The sequence below is a fragment of the Opisthocomus hoazin genome, chromosome 4 (assembly GCF_030867145.1).
Source record: "Opisthocomus hoazin isolate bOpiHoa1 chromosome 4, bOpiHoa1.hap1, whole genome shotgun sequence".
NCBI classification, from domain to species: Eukaryota; Metazoa; Chordata; class Aves; order Opisthocomiformes; family Opisthocomidae; genus Opisthocomus; species Opisthocomus hoazin.
In genome coordinates, this window is record NC_134417.1 from 41,832,479 (window position 1) to 41,854,518 (window position 22,040).

At 39.6% G+C, this 22,040-nt stretch overlaps 1 protein-coding gene across 5 annotated transcripts; it reads right to left on the minus strand.

The window, feature by feature from the left end:
• Positions 1 to 496: 496 nt before the first annotated feature.
• MLH1 (mutL homolog 1) lies at positions 497 to 22,040 on the minus strand. Of its 5 annotated transcripts, XR_012763715.1 has the most exons (21): positions 21,934 to 22,040; positions 21,534 to 21,624; positions 21,307 to 21,405; positions 20,139 to 20,212; positions 18,950 to 19,022; positions 17,751 to 17,842; positions 16,381 to 16,423; positions 14,882 to 14,970; positions 13,160 to 13,272; positions 12,487 to 12,580; positions 11,361 to 11,514; positions 10,264 to 10,622; positions 9,306 to 9,454; positions 7,494 to 7,602; positions 6,619 to 6,682; positions 5,901 to 6,065; positions 5,079 to 5,171; positions 4,599 to 4,712; positions 3,258 to 4,050; positions 1,760 to 1,940; positions 497 to 1,324 (listed from the first exon to the last, which is right to left on the minus strand). XR_012763715.1 is itself a non-coding variant. In XM_075418693.1 (19 exons), exons 1-19 carry the CDS (start codon positions 22,038 to 22,040, stop codon positions 3,883 to 3,885), a joined length of 2,250 nt encoding a protein of 749 aa, XP_075274808.1. In that variant the 3' UTR covers positions 2,974 to 3,882. The 5 variants fall into 5 exon arrangements, 3 of the variants coding, with proteins under 3 accessions (XP_075274808.1, XP_075274810.1, XP_075274811.1); XR_012763714.1 differs by having other exon boundaries at positions 497 to 1,940; XM_075418693.1 differs by lacking the exons at positions 497 to 1,324; positions 1,760 to 1,940 and having other exon boundaries at positions 2,974 to 4,050.

Sequence of the window (22,040 nt, forward strand, 5' to 3'; positions counted from 1 at the left end):
TGCACAGCAAATGTTAAGTACCAACATATCCTTCACATGTTAACTCATGTGTATGGACTATATTGCTCTGTAATATTTCCATTGCTGTGGAACAGAAGCATAGTAGGTGGAAGACAGGATGGGCTGTGGTCTAACACTTCCAGTCACAGCTTCTCCTTGAACCAACTGTTTCAGTTCGCAGGATTTTTCCACAGAAAGCACAAACTGAAAGCCAGTCCTCAAAGCATTAAAACATACATTGGCTTCTGCTTACTCAGTCTCAACAAATCAATAAACTAAGAGCCGGAGCTTGTAAGCCACTGCAGCTGTCAGACTCACAGCCATGAACTTGCTGAGCCCCAGAAACTGCAGGTGGGTACCTCTGTTCAACACTGTTTAGGGCTGTAAGGATGCAGGATCTTTTTTCAGCTTTGGGTGTTGTGACATGTCCGTGGTGAAGATGGACAAAGCATATGCATACAATATGAATGCTGCAAATGTCAAACTTTATTCATAGATTCAGTACCTTATATACTATTTTTGAGATTATCTCATCGGAACATGCAATTCTCTAGTGGCAGCTACAGATTATACCTGATATTTATGGTGACAACTACTGATTATATTCGATATCTAGTTTCTCATTAGTACAGGATATAACTTCCTCACAGTAACATCTTTACTTGCCAACTGCATTTCTTGGCAGATCATTCAGTCCCATTTCTTTATGAATCTTTGCTTCCGTTCTTGTTTACTTCTTCCTGTACTTTTCCACAGTCCTTGAATCTTTCATCAGGGCATCCTTTGATCACTGACTTTAGTCAAGCAAGGCCTACAAGCCCTGCTCCACAGCAGCGAACCCCACATTTGGGTATGAGACATTGCAAGTGGGCTGGGAGATCATTTACTAAAAGTGGGCTTGAGTCATTAGGGTGATCACTTGCTTAGCTGTCCTATTGGAGTTGAGGGTTGCAGTACAAGAGGAAAGGAGAGGAAGATGTAGAGATGAAGGTGATGCTATGGAAGTCTGCAAGAGCTACGTTGAAACAGATGTTTTGAGAATACTTTCACAGCTATTGTATTTCACTTCAATTGCTATGAAGCTTTAACTGTAAAATCATCACCTGCCTTTTTTTCTCCCAATAACAGTTCTCTAAATAAGTGTGTGACTAAAAGAATAGGTAGTCTATCTTTTTTCACATTGAAGATCAATATACATCGAAGGCAGTAAGTGGTGGCATTGGCTTCAGTGTGCTGTTTCTAGAATTCTCTTCTGTGACTGCTGGATGAAAAAAATAAGCCAGGATGAAGTCTATCACTTGTATCCCTTCAGAATATTCAAGATCTGTTTCAGAGGATGCAGGTAAGAATAAATCATTAGAAGAAAAAAATAAACCAAAACCTGTCACTTAATGCTAGAATGTTCCTAACCAAATATTAATGAGAAAAAAAGCATCTGGGATAGGATGTTAAAAATTCCATTAAACCTATGAACTTCATCTAGGTGTACAGCTATTTGAACACCTTCCTCAATCTGCAATATGGAATTCCTCTGGCAGTGTAAGAAACATAACCTTATTCTCAGTGCCTACTTCCCCCTGCACTTCAGTACTCAGAAAAATTAGGAAAGGGAGATAAATACAAAATCATTAGCTGTAAAGCAGAACAAGCCATATGCACTCCTGACACAAATCTGGAAGCTCAGGGAAGGGGGGGTGGGGTGTATTTTGTTAAACCAAACACAAATAACTTGCAAACTTGAGGTGAAGATTTTGCAAACCTTTTGTAAACCATCATGTTTTCTTCCTGTGGTGCATGGTTGAGGTAGTCAGTCTGTGTGTTGAGTTAAATGAGATGCCCTGTTCTCATACATGGGTAGTTTGCCAAAGATACTCCTCCCTTAAGCAATTCCACGAACAGTTGTCTAGTTGCTACTGTGAGAGGTTGTATCTCCTGGAAATCTAAAATGCATCAGTTATGGCACAGAAATGAGTTAAAATACTTGATCCAAAATAACTTTTTTTTTTGTGTAGTAAACTCTGCTAAGCAAATACAAGACCTCAGTTGTTCAATCCTGCCCTTCCCCAGGATGTTTCTCCTCTCCTTGGGCAATCCCAAAGATATTCCCAGAAGCACTTTCCATCTGCTCTTCGTAGAAAATGGTGCCTGCTTGTGTTTATAGCACAAATGTTGTTCCTGTGAAAGCCAGTGGTGAGAGCCTGAATACTTGGTGTGACAGTCTGACAGCAGGCTGCCTTACCTTCTGCTTAGAACCGCTCTGAAGGGGTCAGCCTTATCCACCTACCCCAGATGTGGTTGGTCTCCAGGCTGTCCTTCTGGAACAGTACACCGGCTCCTCAGGGCAGGTTCCTTTGGCAGTGGTGTCCTGCCAGCAGGGGCGTGGGTCAGCATACCAAGCAGGAACAAGTAGATGACTTTTGAAATAAACTACTGTTTTAATTTGAAGGAATGAGCTTGAGATGAATGACCTTGAACGTGGCTTGCTGAGATTTAGGGATAGTACAGTACTGATTGTCACGATACATTTCTTGACCTCGGTGATGAAAGTTGCGCTCAGAAAAACAACAACAGCAGAATCTAGAGTTGAGGGTGTTGAGCATTTTAACTTATACTAATGCATGTCAGGCCAGGAGACCGTTCTTCCATTTTCCTGCAAGTCACGAGTACTAGAGTTGATTTGAGGAGTTAAATAAGCAGGCAAGAAAGAAGCTCACCCTGGGGTTTTCTAGTTTTGTAAAGCTGAATTTCAGAACTGTTGTAAATGCAACAAATGTGGCTGTGTGCTCTTTGTCATTTGTTGGGTTTGCTTTTTATTGGCCTTGAAAATGAAATTTGAAATGATTGTTTCAAAAAGCAGTTTCAATGAGTAATCTAAAAGAAAGAAAAACACCAACAACCTACAAACCCAGCAACCTGTTGCCTAAACTAACCATTACCTGATTGTCATTTTGTAATCCATGACAGGCTTAGGAATGTTTTGATTGATGATTTATTGCAATATTAACCTCAAAATACATTTTGCAAGAAGTTTCCTGCATTTTTTTCACATTAGGAAGACAGTTAATCTGTATCAGGTTGCTTAAAGCTCTGAACTATGTGTGTGTATATATAGACACATATTTTTTTAAAAAGCTGTTTCAGCCTTATTACAGGTATTTTTCATTTTGTGCCAGAAACTTGGCATTATGTAATTGGGTTTCCATTAAATAACACAAAGGAAAAAAAAAAAATCAATGTAACAGTTTAAATATACTTACAATTTTGTGGGTTATTAGTTTTGTAGGGGATCAGGAACCTGCAGAAACATGATTCCCTTTACCAGTCCCTATAGGCTGGATGTCCCCAGTCACCACAAAGTAGCATGTGGCCAGTCATTTGCATCAAAGGTCACTTTATTGGTTGCTCAGCTGTTAACACCTGTGCCAGCCGAGCCAGGAATCCACTTGCCCTTGCTGGTCTGGGTGGCTCAGGAGGACGTTATGCTCCCGTAGTTCTCTCATTGACAGTCTTGCCATCAGCAGGGGGCAACACAGGGAAGAAGGTGCTTTCTGTCATTCACCCCCTACTGCTTTCAAGAAGCAAGCCAAATTAAAGTACTTACATTTCAGTTAAGTACAGCTCTACCTCCTTTCACAATTACTTCAGCAAATTTTCTTCAGTAGAAGTTATATTCTGTTAGCATACTGCTTACTAGTGAAGACTTTATTTTAGGACTTCTTTTTATTCTTTGATCAACAGAAGGGAAAATAGACTATTTGTTTATGTTATTATGATATTAAATGCCCTCTTTCCCTGGTCGTAATTGCAGCTTTATCATCTACTATGTAAAACAGAATGTTTGCATGAATGGTGCGTATCTAAAAAACAGTCCATACAAATAACTCAACATCTCTCAAAAACTTTATACAGGTCAGGGAGATTAGCAAGCTGCAAAACATTGCCATCTTCTGTGAAGTGCTTAGGAGGTAAAAGATGAGTCCTAAAAGCTTTGTAAAGTACATGTTCCACAGTCCATTTCCATGTTGTTGAACCAGAGTCAGAATCTTCATTCTGAAATACAGAAGAAAAAGGACACACAATTAAACTGAAATTCTCTTTTACTAAAGGAGAACACTCCTTAAACTATTAATGTGAGACTACAGAGAGTGTAAAATTCCACTGGTTTTAGAGAGGAAATTCATTCTATACAGTGAAGTTAATTTTAAGCTCCAGAAAGTCTATTTGAGTAGTGTCACTTGCCAAATGGGCTAGCTTGACTGAATGACTAAACAGATACTTAGACACAAGCAGACTATATTTTTAATTCATATACATCCTTACTCTTCTGTAGCAATTTATCATAGCTCAACAGGTTAAAAATACATCCCAAACTCAGAGGCCAAGGACTGTTGCAATATTAAGTACACTGCAATGCCTAATGTTAAAGTGTTCTCTTACTGCTTCAGAAAATGTAAGCCACAGTCTGTCAGAATCTTGCCACACTGCTACTTGATTCACTTCACTGAAAGTAGAGTTGGAACTAGAAGTCCATAGCTTACAAAAAGTTTCCAGTGTGTGGTTAATTGTTTGTTCATATGACTGGTTACATATTCTTGTACCTGAGAGTCTGTCAGGTTGGCTTCGTCTATTATATACTGCTTTCGAATGGAGTAGAACATGGCTAATTCTTTACTTAGGCTTTCAAAACACTCCTTTTCTTCATCCCAGTTTACCTGTTACAAGAAAGAAAAGTCATTTAAGAGAATCTGGGTAGCAGTCAGACTTGACAGAGATTCTTCATAAGGAAGAGTCATAACGTCTTGGCCATTTTTATGCTGATAAGGCAAAGGTATACAACAACAGGTAGAAACACAGGCTTTCAAATCAAAATATATTCTCATTCAGCCAGTATTTATGAATGTAGAGGCAAAGCACAACTAATGAGTAACCACAGCAAAAGTGTCTGGAGCATATAACAGTACATTTAACCAACTCCAGCCTTGCCTTTACAGCTTCTGATGAATTCAGTTGATTTGTTTCATTATTTCCTAAACAGAAAAAGTCATTTGTGAAGGAATAGAATCATTAAGAGAATATACCTCTGTGGCCAAGCGAAGGATAAACATAGGCAGTCCTTCCAGAGGCGGAACATAGTTGTCTATCAGAAGCGGTAACCCAGTAAGGTTTCCTTCCTGCAAGGCAATGCTGCTGCTTCAGTAAAAAAAAAAAAGTTCTTTCCTGCAGTAAATGCACCAAAACTGTTACCTACTGTAAGACTGATTCTTACCAAACTTAGTGAGCCTTAGGGGTATCTGAAATTACAAGTTTTTAAAGCCTGATGCCAGGCAGACATTGCTGGAAGAGGGTTAGTGGTGGTGTTTAACTTAATGAGGCCTAGATTCTAGCCACTCAGCTCAGGGAGACCTGAATTCAGCCTCCTCCTCTACCTCTAGCCATGGACTACACAGATCCCACTTCCTAGGAGAATATCTGTGTGAAGTGTCTGGGTTATATGACCCTTGATGAAGCTGTTCAGTTTTGTACAGAGTAGGGGATGCATTAGACCACACACACACACACAAAAAAAAAAAAAATAGCCACATCAAGAGCAACAGCAATGCTGCAGCCCTGCCTGGCTAGAGAGCTGGTTAAGCTGCGCACCTTGTTTGGATAAGACATCAGCATCACTCTGGTTACAGAAGCAATGATTAAATTATTTGGCAACTACTTAAACTTCTTTGTGTAGCCCCCCTCTAAAAGCAGCATAAGTCCTGAGCATTTTTAATGAAAGGGGTAAGCCACCTACATCTTACTATCACCAAGACCTAGCTCCAGGAAGTTGTGCAAGCAAACTACTGCAGTTATCTGTTACCAACATGTAACGCCATTCGTCTACTGTCACAAGTAATAGTAGCAGTCACCTCATCAATTTCAAGAGAAAAATAATCTTTCAACATTTCAGTCTTCTTTTTCAGAAACTCCACAATGTAGTCAGCAAGCCCTTCCTTTGGGCCGTCTTCTTCTGTCCATCCACTTTCAGGATCCTCTAAAGCAAGCATTGAAAGGTCATATAAAGGAGCTGGCTCCTAAAAATGGAGAAGACAAAATTGCTGTTAATGATCAACACGTTCTACTGGAAATCTATAGGTTCTTCCTTCACGTGTATAAACTAACTGTAATATACCATTTCTGGCCTGCAGAGAAAACAGTTCTGCTCATCATAACCAGTCTAAAAAGTGTGAATTTCTTTCTGCTATAATTCTGTGTAGTCCACAATCCTGCAAAGTGCTGTGATATTTACAGGATAAACGCTAGCAATCAACACTGTATTTCTGACAAATTGTATTCAAATTAATTATTTGCCCCAATGTAATGAGCAACAACAAAACTTGGTGAATATCTAGAAGTGACACTAATAACAAGCAGCCAGGATGACAACTTAAGAGTAGTAGTAGCTACAAAATTACTAACAGTTTTCTACATTCTACAATCTGTTCTTACTGTGAATAAAGCAAAACACCGCTCTTGTAGTGGACAAAAAAATCAACCTGTAAAACTATACATTTGTCTGAAAGGACAGGCTTATTGTAAGTTTTTATATCCTATATAAGAAGATTTTTAATGTAAAATTATACTTACAGACAACCTTAAGACTCCAAAATTTGCGAAGTCATAAATAAGTATCTGGTAGAAGAGTTCTTGGCTAAATTGAAGTACAACAATTAGTTATATAGACAGGATCACGTATGTCCAAGTTACCATAATTAAGAAGGGAAAGTAAGGGTCATCTTGGAAACATCAGACATACATAGCCATTCATATTAACAAAGATATTACTTTAACTAAACAGTTTAAGATTCACACGTACTATCTAGATGTTTACAACTAAACCTGGTTCTTGGTTTCTGACACCATCAGTCACATTGGTGCAGAAGTGTTACATACTCAAGCACGCAGCCACTGTCGGCTTATTACCAGATACCTTCTATTTCAACCTCTTCACTCCTTTGCTGCACTGCAAGAAATGCACCGGAGCCTGGGAACTGATAGACATGTCTATCTGAAGTATATTCTCTTGTTACAAAATTTGCATAGCTGGCCCTGTAAGGCTTCACATGCAAAAATACCAACTTTGTGTTATGATCATGTCCTGCAGCTTCTCTTAACTCAACTGGGTACAATGTTTTACGTGACTTTTCTGAAGCCTTTGCTTGCTCATCTTTATACAGCGTGCTGCAGACAATCATGAAGCAAATAAAATGTCTTTCCCTTACCCCATCTGTGAGCACACAATGCAGCAGCTGGCATTTTAATTACAGTGATTACCTGCAAGTTTTCCAAAGCATGCCAGACTTGTTCCCACTGTTCTGAACTGACTGCTTAATCTTTAGCCTCATGACTTTTCAGATAGGCAACAAGAAAATAATGTTTTTCCTGTCATTTCTTTCCTTCTTCTAACTAGCTTGGTAGCTGGTAGTTATTTCCACTTCCAACAAATCTAACAGCTTCTTTACCTGAGTTTTGTTGTATTGAGAAGGTACAGTTTTGTCTGGTATTGGGCCAGTGCCCACTGAGGACTGACACAGCCAACAAATGAGTGATCACGTAGCATCTCCTGAAGATCTGAAACAATCAAGGGGGTGGGGAAGGAAAAAAAAAAGGGATGCAATTTCATATTTGCAACCCTACCCTAATTTATTTAGTTGTGGTTTGTGTCTTTTCAGCATTAAAGTCTCAGATTATCCTTCAGCCACTGCTACACCCCTGCTGCTTCTTATAGGCCTGTCCTACCAACTGTTCACGTTCTGAAATATTGATCATTTGTGTGCATACACATATGCTCAGATATAGTAGAGCATATGTGAGAATAGTTATATAACAGTTAAACTACAAATGCAAATTTAAAAAAAAAATTTAAAAATACCTGTTTGACATGAATAGCCTTTCAAAATTCATCTCCAGCCACAGGAGATTATCAAGGGAGCACAGACATACTTAAAAGAGAACTGCAGATGTAAAACAACTTTGCAACAAAATCTAGTATTGTCAGACTAAATTCTGAAATTGTGATAGAATAGGTCCAAATTAAGTTTCCAGCCTTCTCATTTATATATATTTTTTTAAAAAAAGTATGAGAACACAGACTCTATAGTAAGAGTTCATTTTAGGCATTCCACAAAAAATGCCACCAGTGCTTCATTACGGGAGCTTGGCGCTGCAGTCATAGCACGTACAAAGCACTACACTACCCAGCTTCCACTGTTACCTTTTCCAAAGGAATACGGTATTGTTGAGAAGAGTATTTCTTTCTTGCAAAGGTCTCTTGTAGGTATTTTACGCATGTGAAGACAAGACACAACCTCAAGCAGCTGCAAGAGTTCTACCACGTATTTTGAGACATTTTTGGACACTTTATAGCTCAGGGACAACTCTTTGATTTCAGTGTTTAAACAGTGACAGATAGATGAGGAATTACCGGCTCAGAATTACCCGCCTAACGCAAAACTTTTTCTGGAGCAGAAGTCAGGTGTAAGCACATGTTTTTTAAAAGATCAAGATCTTTAGTAATTTATAAAAAAGGTCATTTATTACAGATGTCTGTTAGTTTAGCCATTTCAAGCTGTGGCACATCCTGAATTCTTACTACCAGAAAGATCAAAATAAATTCAACAAAACCCCCAGAACACGAGATTCCTAATATTTAGACAAACTGAATAATACCAGTTGTGTGACTCAGTATGACTGAAGGCAACTGAAAGAACTAAGAGGGAAACAACCCTAGCAAGAATTGCAAACCTTTTACCTTTTTCTAAAACAAGAGAGAATAGCATTTCACCAGTCTCATAATATAATGTAAGTGGGACAGATAAAAATGAAAATTAAAAGCAAAAGCAGTAAATAAAAACGATGATTACCAAGCCTGTCCCAGCCTACTTGATAATCACACGACTAAGCAAAATTTTTGTAATGACCACATCGTAGCTGCTATTTCCGTTTGAAACTTACAAAATAACTTAGCTTTTCAAGCTGTGATTTTATAGTGTTAATTAGTTATGATGCAAGTTAAGGTTTGCAAAATATATAGATGTTTTATGCATTCTATCAACTAACAAGGTACATGAAAGTTTTTAATAGTCCTCCAGTGTGGCAGCTGCCTGTTTAGAAGTTTGGCCCTTGATGTTTAACAAATATTTTTGTTAAAAGCTCACTTAGCAGCACAGTGAGCCAACTGGACCACCTGTTAAATATCTTCTTCCTCAGCAGTTCTAACAAGCCTATTTAGTTCGTGGAATAACAATAATCTGAGAAGCAAAAGGCTTGCTTACTTGCATGAGCCTGGCTACTAATTTCCTCCTGGAGAGTCAATACGCTGGTCAAGTTGATAATTCTTCTTCTGGCGGTGCAGGCAGCAGTCATGTCCCTTCTTGCGTCTTCTTTCTCCATTTCTATGTCCATGTCTTCACGTGGTCTCTTTCTGTAATACCAAAATATAAGGAATTAAATTACATTCGATTCTCCTATCACTTAGGCAAAACATACATGCAACAGAAGGAATGCTCAAGTCGTGTGCTGTAAGTTCACACAGGAAATGCAGAAAGTTTCCCAAAGTTTCCCAGAAAGACAGATGGTTTTATTTTACTTCCGAGGCATAACTTGCTAGGAAAAGGTAGTTTATAAGAGAATCTACGACACTCTAATACCAATCACATCAGACATCTGTTGTTAAGCACGAAGACAATTGGGCTCTAAAGAACACATCAAAAAAATGTATTTCTAATGACTTTTTTCATGATCATTTTTCTATAATACTGGGAGGGGGGTGGGGGTGGAATCAGATGCCCTCAGAAGACTTTGGCCTCATAACAGCTCCTGCAGGAGTTATAAAAAGCTTACAGCGCTTGCGTCTTTACTAGGGTAATGTCTGCAAAATTCAGTGACGTGGCTTCTACCTTTCTATCCCCTCACAAAAGGGGGGCCTCCAGATAGCAACAGACCAGTACGATCTCCCTAAACTGAAGTTAATGTCATTATTTACACTGCTTCCTGCCTTTCAGTATGCAGGGAAATCTCACTCCAGTTACAAAATTCATCACTAGTTATATAATTTACAGTTCACAAGTGAAGTTTAATTTCTCATTAAAATGCCATGGAAAATTATTCCAGGAAAATTTTTTCCTTATGAAAAAGCAGAAGTGCAACGAGATCAGAGAACTCTTCAGTTTCAGGGCCATTCCATGAGGTACTAGGTAGCCTTGCACGACCTCAGGAAAAGATGAGACTTACCGAGGAGGCACTGTCTCAGGAGACAAGCGTCCACTCTCACTCAGCCCCCCAGGCACCGTTGTGTCCTCCTGAACATCAGCCATCTCAACGAGATCGCTGACGTCTTCCATTTCAGCATCTGGTGGCCTGACCACACCCTCCGGAGGTCCCGCATTAACCTCTGCCGTTGCTTCAGTGGGGCCTGTACTCAGGGGGTTGTTCACTGGCTGAATAAAAGCATCCAGTTTCTGCTCTCGGGAATCAGTGCGGACCATCTGATGCGCGTAAACTTTATCACCGGTTCCTTTGGTAACTGCAGAAGAGCTCGCTGCCGGTTTTACAACCTCGCTGGAAGAACAGTCGGCCCCAGGAAGCAATGTCTTTGTTCAGATATGGGGACATAAAGAGAAGAGATTCAACACCAAGAAGGTAAAAAACCCACAAAGGTCAGCCACATTTCTCAGAGCACCTTACAGCTCAGGGACAAGGAACTTAAAAGCCCCACAAATGCAGAGTCAACTGCTTAAACAGGCTGCCAACTTTGCATGTGCTATACATACAGCATGAATGTCATCATCTTGGCAGTTAGTGAAATCACTAGTTAGCATTCCCTTGTCTCAGAAAATCTTTCATTTAAAAAAAGCATGAGGAATTTTTCTTCTTTTAAAGATTATAATTCTTACACTATGCTCTATATAAAGAGAAATTAGGAAATCTTTTTTCTGATTTTTTCTTTTAGATTAAGTCTAAAGTGCTGTCAAATACATAGAACAATTAATATCCTCAGTCACACGCATTTCACATAAACCAAGGCAGAATAAAAACAATTTACCACATGGAAGGCTAATATACTTGTAAAATAAAAAGATTGAACAGATACTTGACAGAAAGATATGTAAAATGTTTTCACGTACTTTTCCCCCCAGTAAGTTCACCGCCGCATTAACATTGGTTTATTAAGGCAATTTCATCCCTGAAACATGGCAAAGATCTTGAGATACCAGTATAACACTGACGACAATCATTTACTGCATAAATTGTACTACTGAACTGAGTAAACACATCCACAACAGTTAAAACAGCACAGAGCTGCGGTCACTTGAAACAAGTATTCTCACCTGAGTGAAGTACATCCTTGAAGAATTAGAGCCCAGTAACTTGCTCTCTACATGTTGTTGCACACGCTCTAGAATACTGTCTTCATGAAGGAAATGGACCTCATGTTTTGTAGGGTGCACGTTCACATCTACATTCTGGGGGACTATTTCCAGGCTGGAAAACATTTTAGAAGTTAACCTAAAATTTCCCATGGATGGCAGAGAAGGCACAAATTAGTTCAGTACAAAATCTGTCAGAGTTGGGGCCATTACTCCATGCAGAGAAGACAAAATAGTCCTCAAACCTGCTAAAGTTACACCAAAAAAATCTGACTGCAGCATATTAAAAAATAATTACTCTGAGGAATTCTACTCCAAACTCACCAAAATCACCTTACATAGGGAAGCTTAAACCAAATTCTCCGTTCTACTACGAGGAAACAGTTTTTACAAGTATCTTTTACTTGCAGTGTCTCATGAGTCAATGACTTCTGATACCCTGTCATTTAGCAAAAATCCCAAGCAGGAATTCAATTAAATGCTGCAATACAAGAACTTTATTGTTAGAAAGCACTGGATATCAGTAAGTTTCGCTGGTGGATAGCGAGATTCAATTGCTTAGCAATTACAAAGCCAGGTTTTCCATTCTATGGCATATTCTCCAGTTTTTAAAGGACAGTCTCTGTTCAACTGTAGCTATTACTTGACTTCAGAAAAATTATTTGCTGTAAGCAGTATGCAATTCACTTCTTTCTGTTGCATTAGCATACCAAGAACAGTAACTGTTAAAAATACAGCCACAAATATAAAACCCAGCAAGGTCAAATGTTAATGAATCTGGAATAAATGATCTGACTGGCCCTAAATGCTCTGCTGTATTCCTAGCGTAACTCATTTTCCTCAGTGAAGAGCATCCATAACATGAAAGGACCACAGCTGAAATTACAGACACTCACTACTTACAAAAATAAGGACTGTCTTCTTAAGATTTCTTTAACATGATTTAATTATCTCCAGTCTGGCAAGTAAGTGCCTCTGTGCAATGCTTAACACTACTATCAGGAACACAAATGTCCTCCTAAACCTACTCAACCTAGCTATATCCTACAAGACACTATTAAAAGTCTACTTCTTCCTATTACTTTACCTTAAGTATAGGAATGGATGCGTACTTTTTGGCAAATAAGCAGCATACACAGTTTCTATGGCTTTCCGTAAAGCGGCTGACTCTACCAACCGATCTGAAACACAGAACAAAATGCTATTTTCAAAGAGCTCCACTGAAATACACTGCACAGTGTCCAACATCTTCACGCTCTGTATCTTCAGAGGGCATCCGTTATACCCGGTTTTCCCAAGATGTATTCATTCTTCACATAAAACCAGGAAAAGACAGTATCATCTTAGTATGTTTTATATTTAGAAGTTGTTTTTTTCCCCCCCCCAAATACTGAAATAACTAGATTACCTTTTCATTATTTCATAGAGTCAAGGTTTGTTGCATCCTGTGCCAGTGTTGCTACAGAAGCAAGAGACCACTCTGTGTAAGCTGCCAGGACACAATCATAACCTTGATACTCCACAAGCTTAAGTGTTCTTAGGCCCAGTCTTAGCTGCTTTCCACTACTTATAGTGCAAAACATCATGCACATTACAAACAGAAAAACACCTTAAGCTCTACAATTAACTGTAATGCTTATTCTTCAATGTTTTAAAGAATGCTTATACATTTTGTAGTTCAGAAAGTTTTGTTCCTCCGATTATTACATAAGCAACATCTGACTGTACAACCTGCTGCCTTTTTTTTTTTTTAAACTTACGGTTTATGAAGAGTAAAAATATGCATTTCTTCACCGAGTAGTTTGCATTCGTGATGTAGCCTTTCATTTTGAAGGCCAGACTTGCATCTTCACAGCCCACTTCTATCAGTTCCCTATTGACAATTTGACCGGAACACACACACAAAAAAAAGAGGTTTTCTCTTGATGCAAATTTCAAACAGTACTCACAAGTAGTGGTTTTGTTCTATATTCTGTATATATCCCAGTTAATGAAAACATGAGAATTATCTGAGAGTTAAAAAGAGTCGTTGCCGAGTTACAAAAATATTTAACCTGAACTGCATTGTTTCTTTTTTCTAAGTAAATGTGAAATAGTAATACATTATGATTGGAGTATCCACAATATTGTTTTAATACCTTTGCATATCATAGTATGCATAGTATTATAACCATCCATTGATAATTCCAATATGCATTTCACTGTTTAAGTCATTGACAGTGGTAGACAAGGATGCCTCAAAGTTGTCAGCAGCCAGGGAAGAACATTCCTTTTCTTGAACTACTCTGTCCACTTTTGCCAGTCTAATATTTATTTGTAGGCTGTTAAGTCATAAAAATGTAAACATTTTTTTCTTCCTCGTGCATACAGATCCTAACATTAACAATTTTCATAATAGTTTTTATAATTTTCATGATTCATTAGTCAAGGAAATCCACTTTGATAATTGTCGAGGACAGCCCTGCAGCAAGGCATTATGCCAACTTCCACAGTTAACATAGAAAAGGGTTATGGGCTACTTATTTCCAATTCAAGCTCAACATATACAGAGTGCCATTTTTATTTGTGTTCATTTTTAAAGTTGAAACAACACTAAACACCATCTTAAATCAGGTAAAAAAAATACTTTCACTTCAAAACATATGATCAAAACATTTAAGTCGAAATGGACAATTTATTCAGAAGTACCAAGGAAAAAGGGAAAAACTATCAAACAAGCATTAGCAGTAAGCAAAAAATGTACAACAAAGAAATACAAACAACACTGCAAACCTTATCACTAAACAGCCTCTCTAGTTCGCTGTGTTTCATACAGGTGCTTCCATGTATTAGAAGTTACATTCCTTACACATGAAGTGTGACTTCAGTAACTGAATCAAACTGACACCCAAGTATTCATGGGACAAGTCCATTCCACAAGTCCACTGAATGAATTCTTCACAGCCCAATGTCTCAAAGAGAATTTTTCCTGAAGTGGCAGATACATTTTCAAAATATGATTGCCTTTGTTTTCAACTTTTCTCCTTAGTTTACTCAGTCTCAGCTAATGTAGGTTTTGTCAAAACATTAAACCATAAGACTTCTGAAAAACTAATTTGAGGAGACTTCAATTTATCAGACAGACTGTGGTAAGAAGTGGTAAGGTTTTCATGGCGTAGGAAGGGGCGGGCAAGGAACTTGTAGAGAACACAGCTTGCTCTTTTTAAATGAGCACACACAAAGTTACAAGCAGATGGTTCCCTTTTAGTGTGTTAAAGGAACAGCTTTGCAACTTCACTCTTTCCTTTGATATATTAAAAAGACCCAAAGTCGCATGTTCTGCAAGACAAGGGAGAGCTCTATTATTGCAACACTCCCTCTTCTCTGCAATTCACCTCGAAGGAAGCAGGAAAAGTTAGCACAGCCCGCGTTCTTTGAAAGAGAAAGGAGAAGGAGATTTAGTAGAAAACTTCATGTCAAAAGCAAACTTGACATCAACTTACCTGCTAACAGCATTTCCAAAGATGGACCTGATGTTGTCCACTGTTGATGCATTTGATAAGGTTCTAACATCTGACACGGTATCACCTTGCTAAAGAGAACAGAAATGAGTATCGATCGATTCACAGTTCTGGCTGAAGTTTTAGAAATACGTTAAACTTAACATTTCTGACACAAAGGCACAGGACATGACATCATTATAATGTTTTGTATTATTATTTGCCCTGGTTTTGGTTTAAACAGAACCAATTCTCTTTCAGTGAATCTTCCCTACAGCTAAGTTCTTCTAAGTAACTGCACTTTTCTGAAGCTGGCTGCGTATTTTAGACACTGTCCGCTCCAAAGCTGGTAACACCTGGTGTTTATAGTCTTACTGAGCTAACGGTAGGAAAGGAAGGCAGAAAAAGGCCCCTGTTTATAACTATCACTACAGCAGCCAAGGTCACCGACAGATCTCTTAGGTCCCGCAAGTGAGGAGCTGTAAAGGGTCCCACTGGCAGGGAGGGGCGGACAGGACAGGTGACCCGATGCTGACCAACGCAGTGTGCCATGCCATGCACCTCGTGCTCAGTTTAAAGCTGGGGGATCAAGAGGGTCTTGCTCTCTTTGTCCACGGCCAGCTTCCGAAGGGGACCCTGCTTGTTGTTCTGCCTGCCATCCTGATCCAGATCCCGATCCGTGCATTCCTGAGTCCAGCTCCTGCCCAGTGCCGAGGCCAGTCTGGGACTGCCTGGTGCTGCCCGGCAGCTGCTGGTGGGGTGCCCGCGCCCCAACCCCTAGTTCCAGGAAACCCAGTACCGGTTTTGTATATTTTATTTCTCTCATTATTAGTATTATTAGTAAAACTTTTTATATTCCGTCTGTAAGTCTCTCTCCCTTTTCCTCCTTTTCCCTTCCTCTGGTGGCAGGGTGGAGGTTAACAAAGAGTGTGTGTCACTCAGTTTATTGCCGCCCTGCTTTAAATGGTGACATATTTACTTGTGTTAGGAAAAACAACAGATGGTAAATGGCACAGGACTACAAGAGTTGCTAGATCACATCAGACCCATTCAAGCTAGTAAATCCATCCTTGAAAGTGAGGAACATAAGTAGCTAAGTAAATAATTATCAAGAATGCCACAGAACAGAGGTACTCTACCCCATCCTCTTTCATACAGTTCTTAGTAACCAGACTCTCAAAAGATGCTGAAACAGCTCAAAGCTAAACTGAAATAACACGTTGACCACATAGAAAACTCCAAACTCCTGACAAATACATTTTTGTCATGTTTAGTTTTAACTAATGTGCTTTCTGTCCAAACTGTATTAACATACACAGCAACGTTTCAGTACAAGGGAAGGCTCTGTGCAATATTCCCATTGCAAAAGATATAGTGCAAATTTTCTGGCATTTTCATACACACATATTCTCACATTCTATATATATATATATATATATATATACACACACACACTACACACATTTATAGACAGTCAAATTATAGACACTTTATTCGCGTACCTTTTTAACTGAAAAGCTGATGCCTGAGTTATGGATGGCATACCTGAAAAACAGGTAAACATAAGAATGGAGTATGTGAAAGAAAAGGTTACTTTCGTGAATGCAGCTAGTAACAGGGGCAAACAATTTCATTTCCTCTTACACAGTAACCTTATCTGAGCCAAACTAAGCTTCTGTAGACCAAACAGCTATAAAAATAAATGTTTTCTATTTATAATTCACCTGAAACCATGTGAAATTCAAGGATCAGCTTAGCTTATTTCTCAAACAAACCTGATCAATTTCCATAGACCTGGTTAGTTCAGTTTCTTTGCATAGGTTTAACTAGAACAGCAGCAAAACCTCCTCAGAATAACAGAATCAAGTCTAAACTACTATGGAGAAGCATCTGAAAAACAGCTGGCTCCCCCTTCTAACTTCCCCTGCCCAGATGGGTCAGCTGTCTGTGATCCCAGGGCCAACTTCTGAGACACTACAGCTGCATAACCTCGGCTCAAACTTCTAGGGAAATTGCTAAGTTGTGAGAAAGAACACACAGTAGAACCTTGCAAGATGAGAAACGTAAAGATGCAGACAGAGGTTAAACTTTTGCGATTTGACAGTAACTAACTCAAAATTCAAGAGGGGAAGAAAAAAAAAAAAATCAAATCAAAAATGTAAAACCCTAATGGAATAAAACCGCAGAGTTGGAAGCCTGTAACTCATCAAGACTTCAGATCAGCCTGTTCACGGAGCAGAGCGACCTGACCCCTCCTTCACCTCCTGGCGAAGTCTGCCTGGCCAAGACTCTTATGGAGCTCGTTCAGGGAGCAGGCTAATGCATAGCATCCAGTCTTCCTACTCTGCTCTGGCTTTTGTGTTTACTGAAAGTGTGAAACAGTCCTTTTGGTTAAATCATGTAGATTCTGTCTGCAAATCCTCTGCACGTGGCAAGCGATGCAACAAGGGGACCCAGCAAGGGAACAGCTGGTAGGTAAAGTGATTTTTTTTTTTTTTCTTGAGGATGTGAAATTGCCATTCAGCTTTTTCATATTCAGACAAATCTCAACGCTCCTGCACAGTTTTACTTGGATTCTATTCAGCTGAAGTTCATTGAGAGTTCACTCGTTCAAGTCTATCACCATTTGTTTGCTGAAGGCTATGACTGTTATTAGTAAGAACAAATACACTGTTTCTTCTCTGGACTTTCTGTATCAAATGGACTGTTATCTGACACCATACACTAACAAATAGTTGAAAAAAAAAAAAAAACACCAACAAAATAATGACATCAAACACACATATGCCAGTCCCTCTGAAAAACCCCAATACTCCACACGGTACTATGAATTAAAAAAAAAAAAAAAAAGGAACCTCCTAGTTCAGTTTACCTGCTAACAACTTCTAGTATTTTTGCATATTCTTCGTTTGGATTTTTTAAAGCTTTCCTCCTGGTATTTACATTGTAAAAGAGATCTTCAACCTAAAGAGAAAAAGATCACAGTTAAAAATAATTTTTTAAATCTCCTTTTACTACATAATTAAGCTAAACCCATCTTTTGATAGATACTACAAAATTTTCTGAGAATATTTTAGTTTATGAAGGATCAACTTTCAATTTATTCCTTACCTGCTTAAGTTCGCCTAACCAAATGCAAACTCAGAGAAATGTATGTTTTCAAGTCTTTTGGTATTTTTACCAGTAATAACAACAACCCTACAGCTCACTTTTCAGTGAAAGCTATATACCTTCCACTCCAGGTAACAACCGATTCCCTGAGTACACCGTGTTTTAATGAAATGCAAGTAAATATTAAAACAGTTGCTGCAATCAAGGCTGTTAATGTCATTAAAACAGCAGCTTAAACTGTTCATTTTCATTATTTATTTAAACAATATGCAAATTATTTTGCTGCTATACTGAGAAAGGAAGAAACATAAAAGTGAACTTCTTTTTTCAGACATGTTATCCTAAACACGGACATGTGAAGCTTGCTGGGTGTGTGCTCCCGCTGCAAGACACACACACACCTGCAGACTCCTCAGCCAGGCTTCCACTTTCCACTCTGCACTGTGCAACATGCACACTCCTTTCCATTCCGAGCTCCTTATTCTTCATAATCCTAATGCCAATCCTAATCCCAACCCACATACAAATCTTGGTATGATATATGAAAACATGACTGAAAAACAAACAGCAGTTCTGCAGTTTCCTGTGCCAGCCCACACCTTCCCAGTCTGGTTCGTACGATGTAGACCACTCCTCCGCATTCTGAGGTTATTGTAGCCATAACTGTCCACTGGGGTTTTCAGCAGTCCAGAAAGATATGAAATATTTCTGATAGTAAATGACTATGCTGTCCTCAGAGGGAAGAAAAAAACCCCAGGATCTTCTGAATTTACCTTGCTGTCTTTGGTGAAGAAAACAAAACAAAAAACACCCAACAAACCACACAACAACATCATTTGGAAAATATACTACAAGGTGATACATCACACACCTTACAGTGTAACACATACCAACAAGCATTTCAAGCATAATGACCAGAGAACAGAAAAGGGACAAGAGAGAACAGGCACAAAAACCTACCGTGATCTGAGTTCCTTGGTTTCCAGCACAAGGTTTTGGAGGGGCTTTAATTTTTCCGTCACTGTAAGTAGCTCTAGGCAGAAAATAAAAAGTTGTCAGACATCTAGATTTACAGGGGGGCAGACACAGACAGATGACGACAAAAGGGAGAAGACAAAAGAGATCCCATCGTCATGACACTCCTCCCAGCAAAGAACTTGGGACACTGGCAATTGGCTGCAACCCTCCCCGTTTCTGCTAAAGGAAAACTGTCTTCAGTGACCCTCGGACCTGGAGGGGCAGTGGGAAAGTGGGAATAACAGCATAGAAAAAGGCGCAGATAGCGGGATATGGGTTTTGAAATTGTATTACTGAGACTTTTCCTGTAAAGGCAGGATTATTGTATTATATCTTTCTTTAATAGCTAGACCTGGACTAATAATTATTCTTCTACTAGACTTTAGACTTCAGCTATACTAGTAAGAAATTCTTGACTTTACACATAAGATCTGTTTCCTTTTTAGCTGTAACGGGATTTTGAGCAAAAGAGATTTCTGACCCACGGAGGTCTCTGAGCAAGTTACACAGATGAACAATTTCCCAGGGCATACTTTTTTTGCGCCCTCGCATACCCTACATACTTAATGCAAGAAAGACCATAGTCACATAATCTTTTCAAAAAACAAGATGCAAAACTTTCCCCCCCCCTTCTTTCTCTTAAAAGTAGTTGATAACTTAATGGATAGGCTTGCTTATATTTAGAGTGACTTTTCAGAAGAATATTCAAAACCATTTTTTGGATATGATTAGGCACTATACAAAAGCAAACTAAGCTGAAGATTCCTGTGCTCAGAGACACATGAAATTTGCAAGCCATTCTGCCTGTGTATACACATCATTTTATCCTGAAATGGAGAAAAAGACAAAAGCTTACCCTACACTGGCTGCTGAAGTAGAATTCCTTTTAAGACTTCCCCACCGCCACCATTTTTAAAATATATTGCTTAGCTAAAGCTTACCTTTACAGTCTGGAATAAAAAAATCACTCAAACTATGCTTTCTCACATTTTGGGTCTTTTTTTGTAACTACCCTAGAAACACTTAATTCCTCACCCCACTCTCATCCTTAATAAGAGCACTGAAAAGAGAAGTAAATACATCTGTTCATTACTACACACAGCAGAAGTCACCTGGATAACAGGCGGCATACCTGTATGCACACTTGGCATCAGCTGTTTTAGTTGTCACCGTAACATGAGCAACGTGACTGATGCTAGCCAATGCCTAGAGAAAGAGAAAGCATCTTTCTAAACCTTGCATGGGAGACCACTGAGGAGTGTTCATTTTAAACAGCACGACTAAATCTTGATATACCACTTGCAAATAATTAACAAAAACCCTTACCAGAGAATTGCAGGTCAGTAAGGCTGTAACAAGTTTTAGTACCTGTTACACTGACTTTTACCCAGGACCCTCTTTCAGCTTTTCTAGCATTTCATTATCTCTGACAATGCAAACAGCTAACCACATAACGTAACTAAAAGAAATTTGCAAAGTTATTACAGTTACACCCTTTTCTTCCTTTCAGGTTAACAAAAAAACAGCTGGAAGGTTTTAGCTGTTGCTTTCTCATCCCTGCTCACATTCTTCTCCTGACTGTAGGTAATATTACACAGTTGGGTTACCGTGGTTTTCCTGGAAAACTCAACGGATGTGTCCACACAGCCTGCTGACACCAGCCTCAGGAGCAGACTCCACTGGCTGTGGAGCTGATTATATTGCAAGTGTGTGAGCGGAGGACTCAGGCAGTCCGGAGCATGCAATGATTTATGTATCTGAGCACAGGCAACATACTTCTATATCTTATTGTCCATCTGGAGGAGAAAGCAGAACTCATCCTGGACTTTTCTTTCAGACAAGTTTAGATACAGCCTATGGGAATCTGGAGAACTAGTCTACCTGAGGGGTCAGAGATGCTAACTCTGACTCACAGCAAAAGCAAAGGAAGACAAATATATATTTCAAACATTTAAAGTGTTGCATTTAGACAATTGTCTGACATCAAAGATTCACCTTCCACTCAAATCTTTCATTGTCTTTTGCCTGTAGGTTCCTGAAGCAGCATTTGAGAAGACAGGCCTTGTTTTACTTTAAAAAAACAAAAATCTTACTCCAGAAAGCAAAAAGGATATACACCTCTCCCTAGCATCCATCTTATCTTGGAAAACAAATAAATGTATTTTAAACTAGATTCACACGGCACATTCCCAGAACACAGCAGCTTCTGTAAAGAGTATTGGGAATGAGACAGTACGTAAAGCCCACTACAGCAGGATAATAAGCAAAGAACAGCTGCAAAACTCTGGTGAAGGGCTTACCTCACCCCTAAAACCATAGGTAGAAATACTAGCCAAGTCTTCAAATTTTTGCAGTTTACTTGTAGTAAATCTCTCACACACAATGTCCAGATCTTCCTTCTATATGAGGGGGACAAGCAACGGTCACTTTCCAAGTATATTCAAGATCAGAAATACTTATGAACTGAAATAAGTTTTAAAAGGCAGCATGAAGCATCAGCACACAGCTGTCGGCTTTGTTTACTCACTCGGATCCCACAGCCGTTGTCCTGGACCTGGATGAGCTTCAGACCTCCTTCTTTAACGACCACCTGGATACTCGTGGATCTAGCATCCAAACTGCAGGAACCAAGAGAGCGTTCTGGAGAGCGGCAGCTCCAAAGGACTACACCACTTGGGTTTAACACTTCACTGCTCTCACGACGAGCCGCAACCTGCTTCTACCCGGCTCGTCGCTCACGCTGGAATTCCCCCCGCTCCAAACCAATCCCCGCCTCCTCCAAGCCACACGGCCCAGCCGCCGACACGGCCCCCAGCACAACAGCCCCCAGCGCAGGCCCGGGCCGCGCTCCCGGCCGGACGCGGACCCCCCGCCCACGCGGGACGGCCCGGCGGGAGGGGAAGGGCAGGCCCGCGCCCCCCCCTCACCAGTTCTCGATCATCTCCTTGATGGCGTTCGCCGGCCTCTGGATGACCTCGCCGGCCGCGATGCGGTTCACCACGGTTTCATCCAGCCGCCGGATCACGCCGGCCAT

Coding starts and splice junctions, on each gene's coding strand:
- MLH1 (XM_075418693.1), bottom strand. CDS start 22,040: ATGGCCGGCGTGATCCGGCGGCTGGATGAAACCGTGGTGAACCGCATC. Junction 20,213..21,306: donor CCTATGGTTTTAGGGGTGAG/GTAAGCCCTTCA, acceptor CTCTTTCTCTAG/GCATTGGCTAGCATCAGTCA. Junction 9,455..10,263: donor CCTGAGACAGTGCCTCCTCG/GTAAGTCTCATC, acceptor TTGGTATTACAG/AAAGAGACCACGTGAAGACA.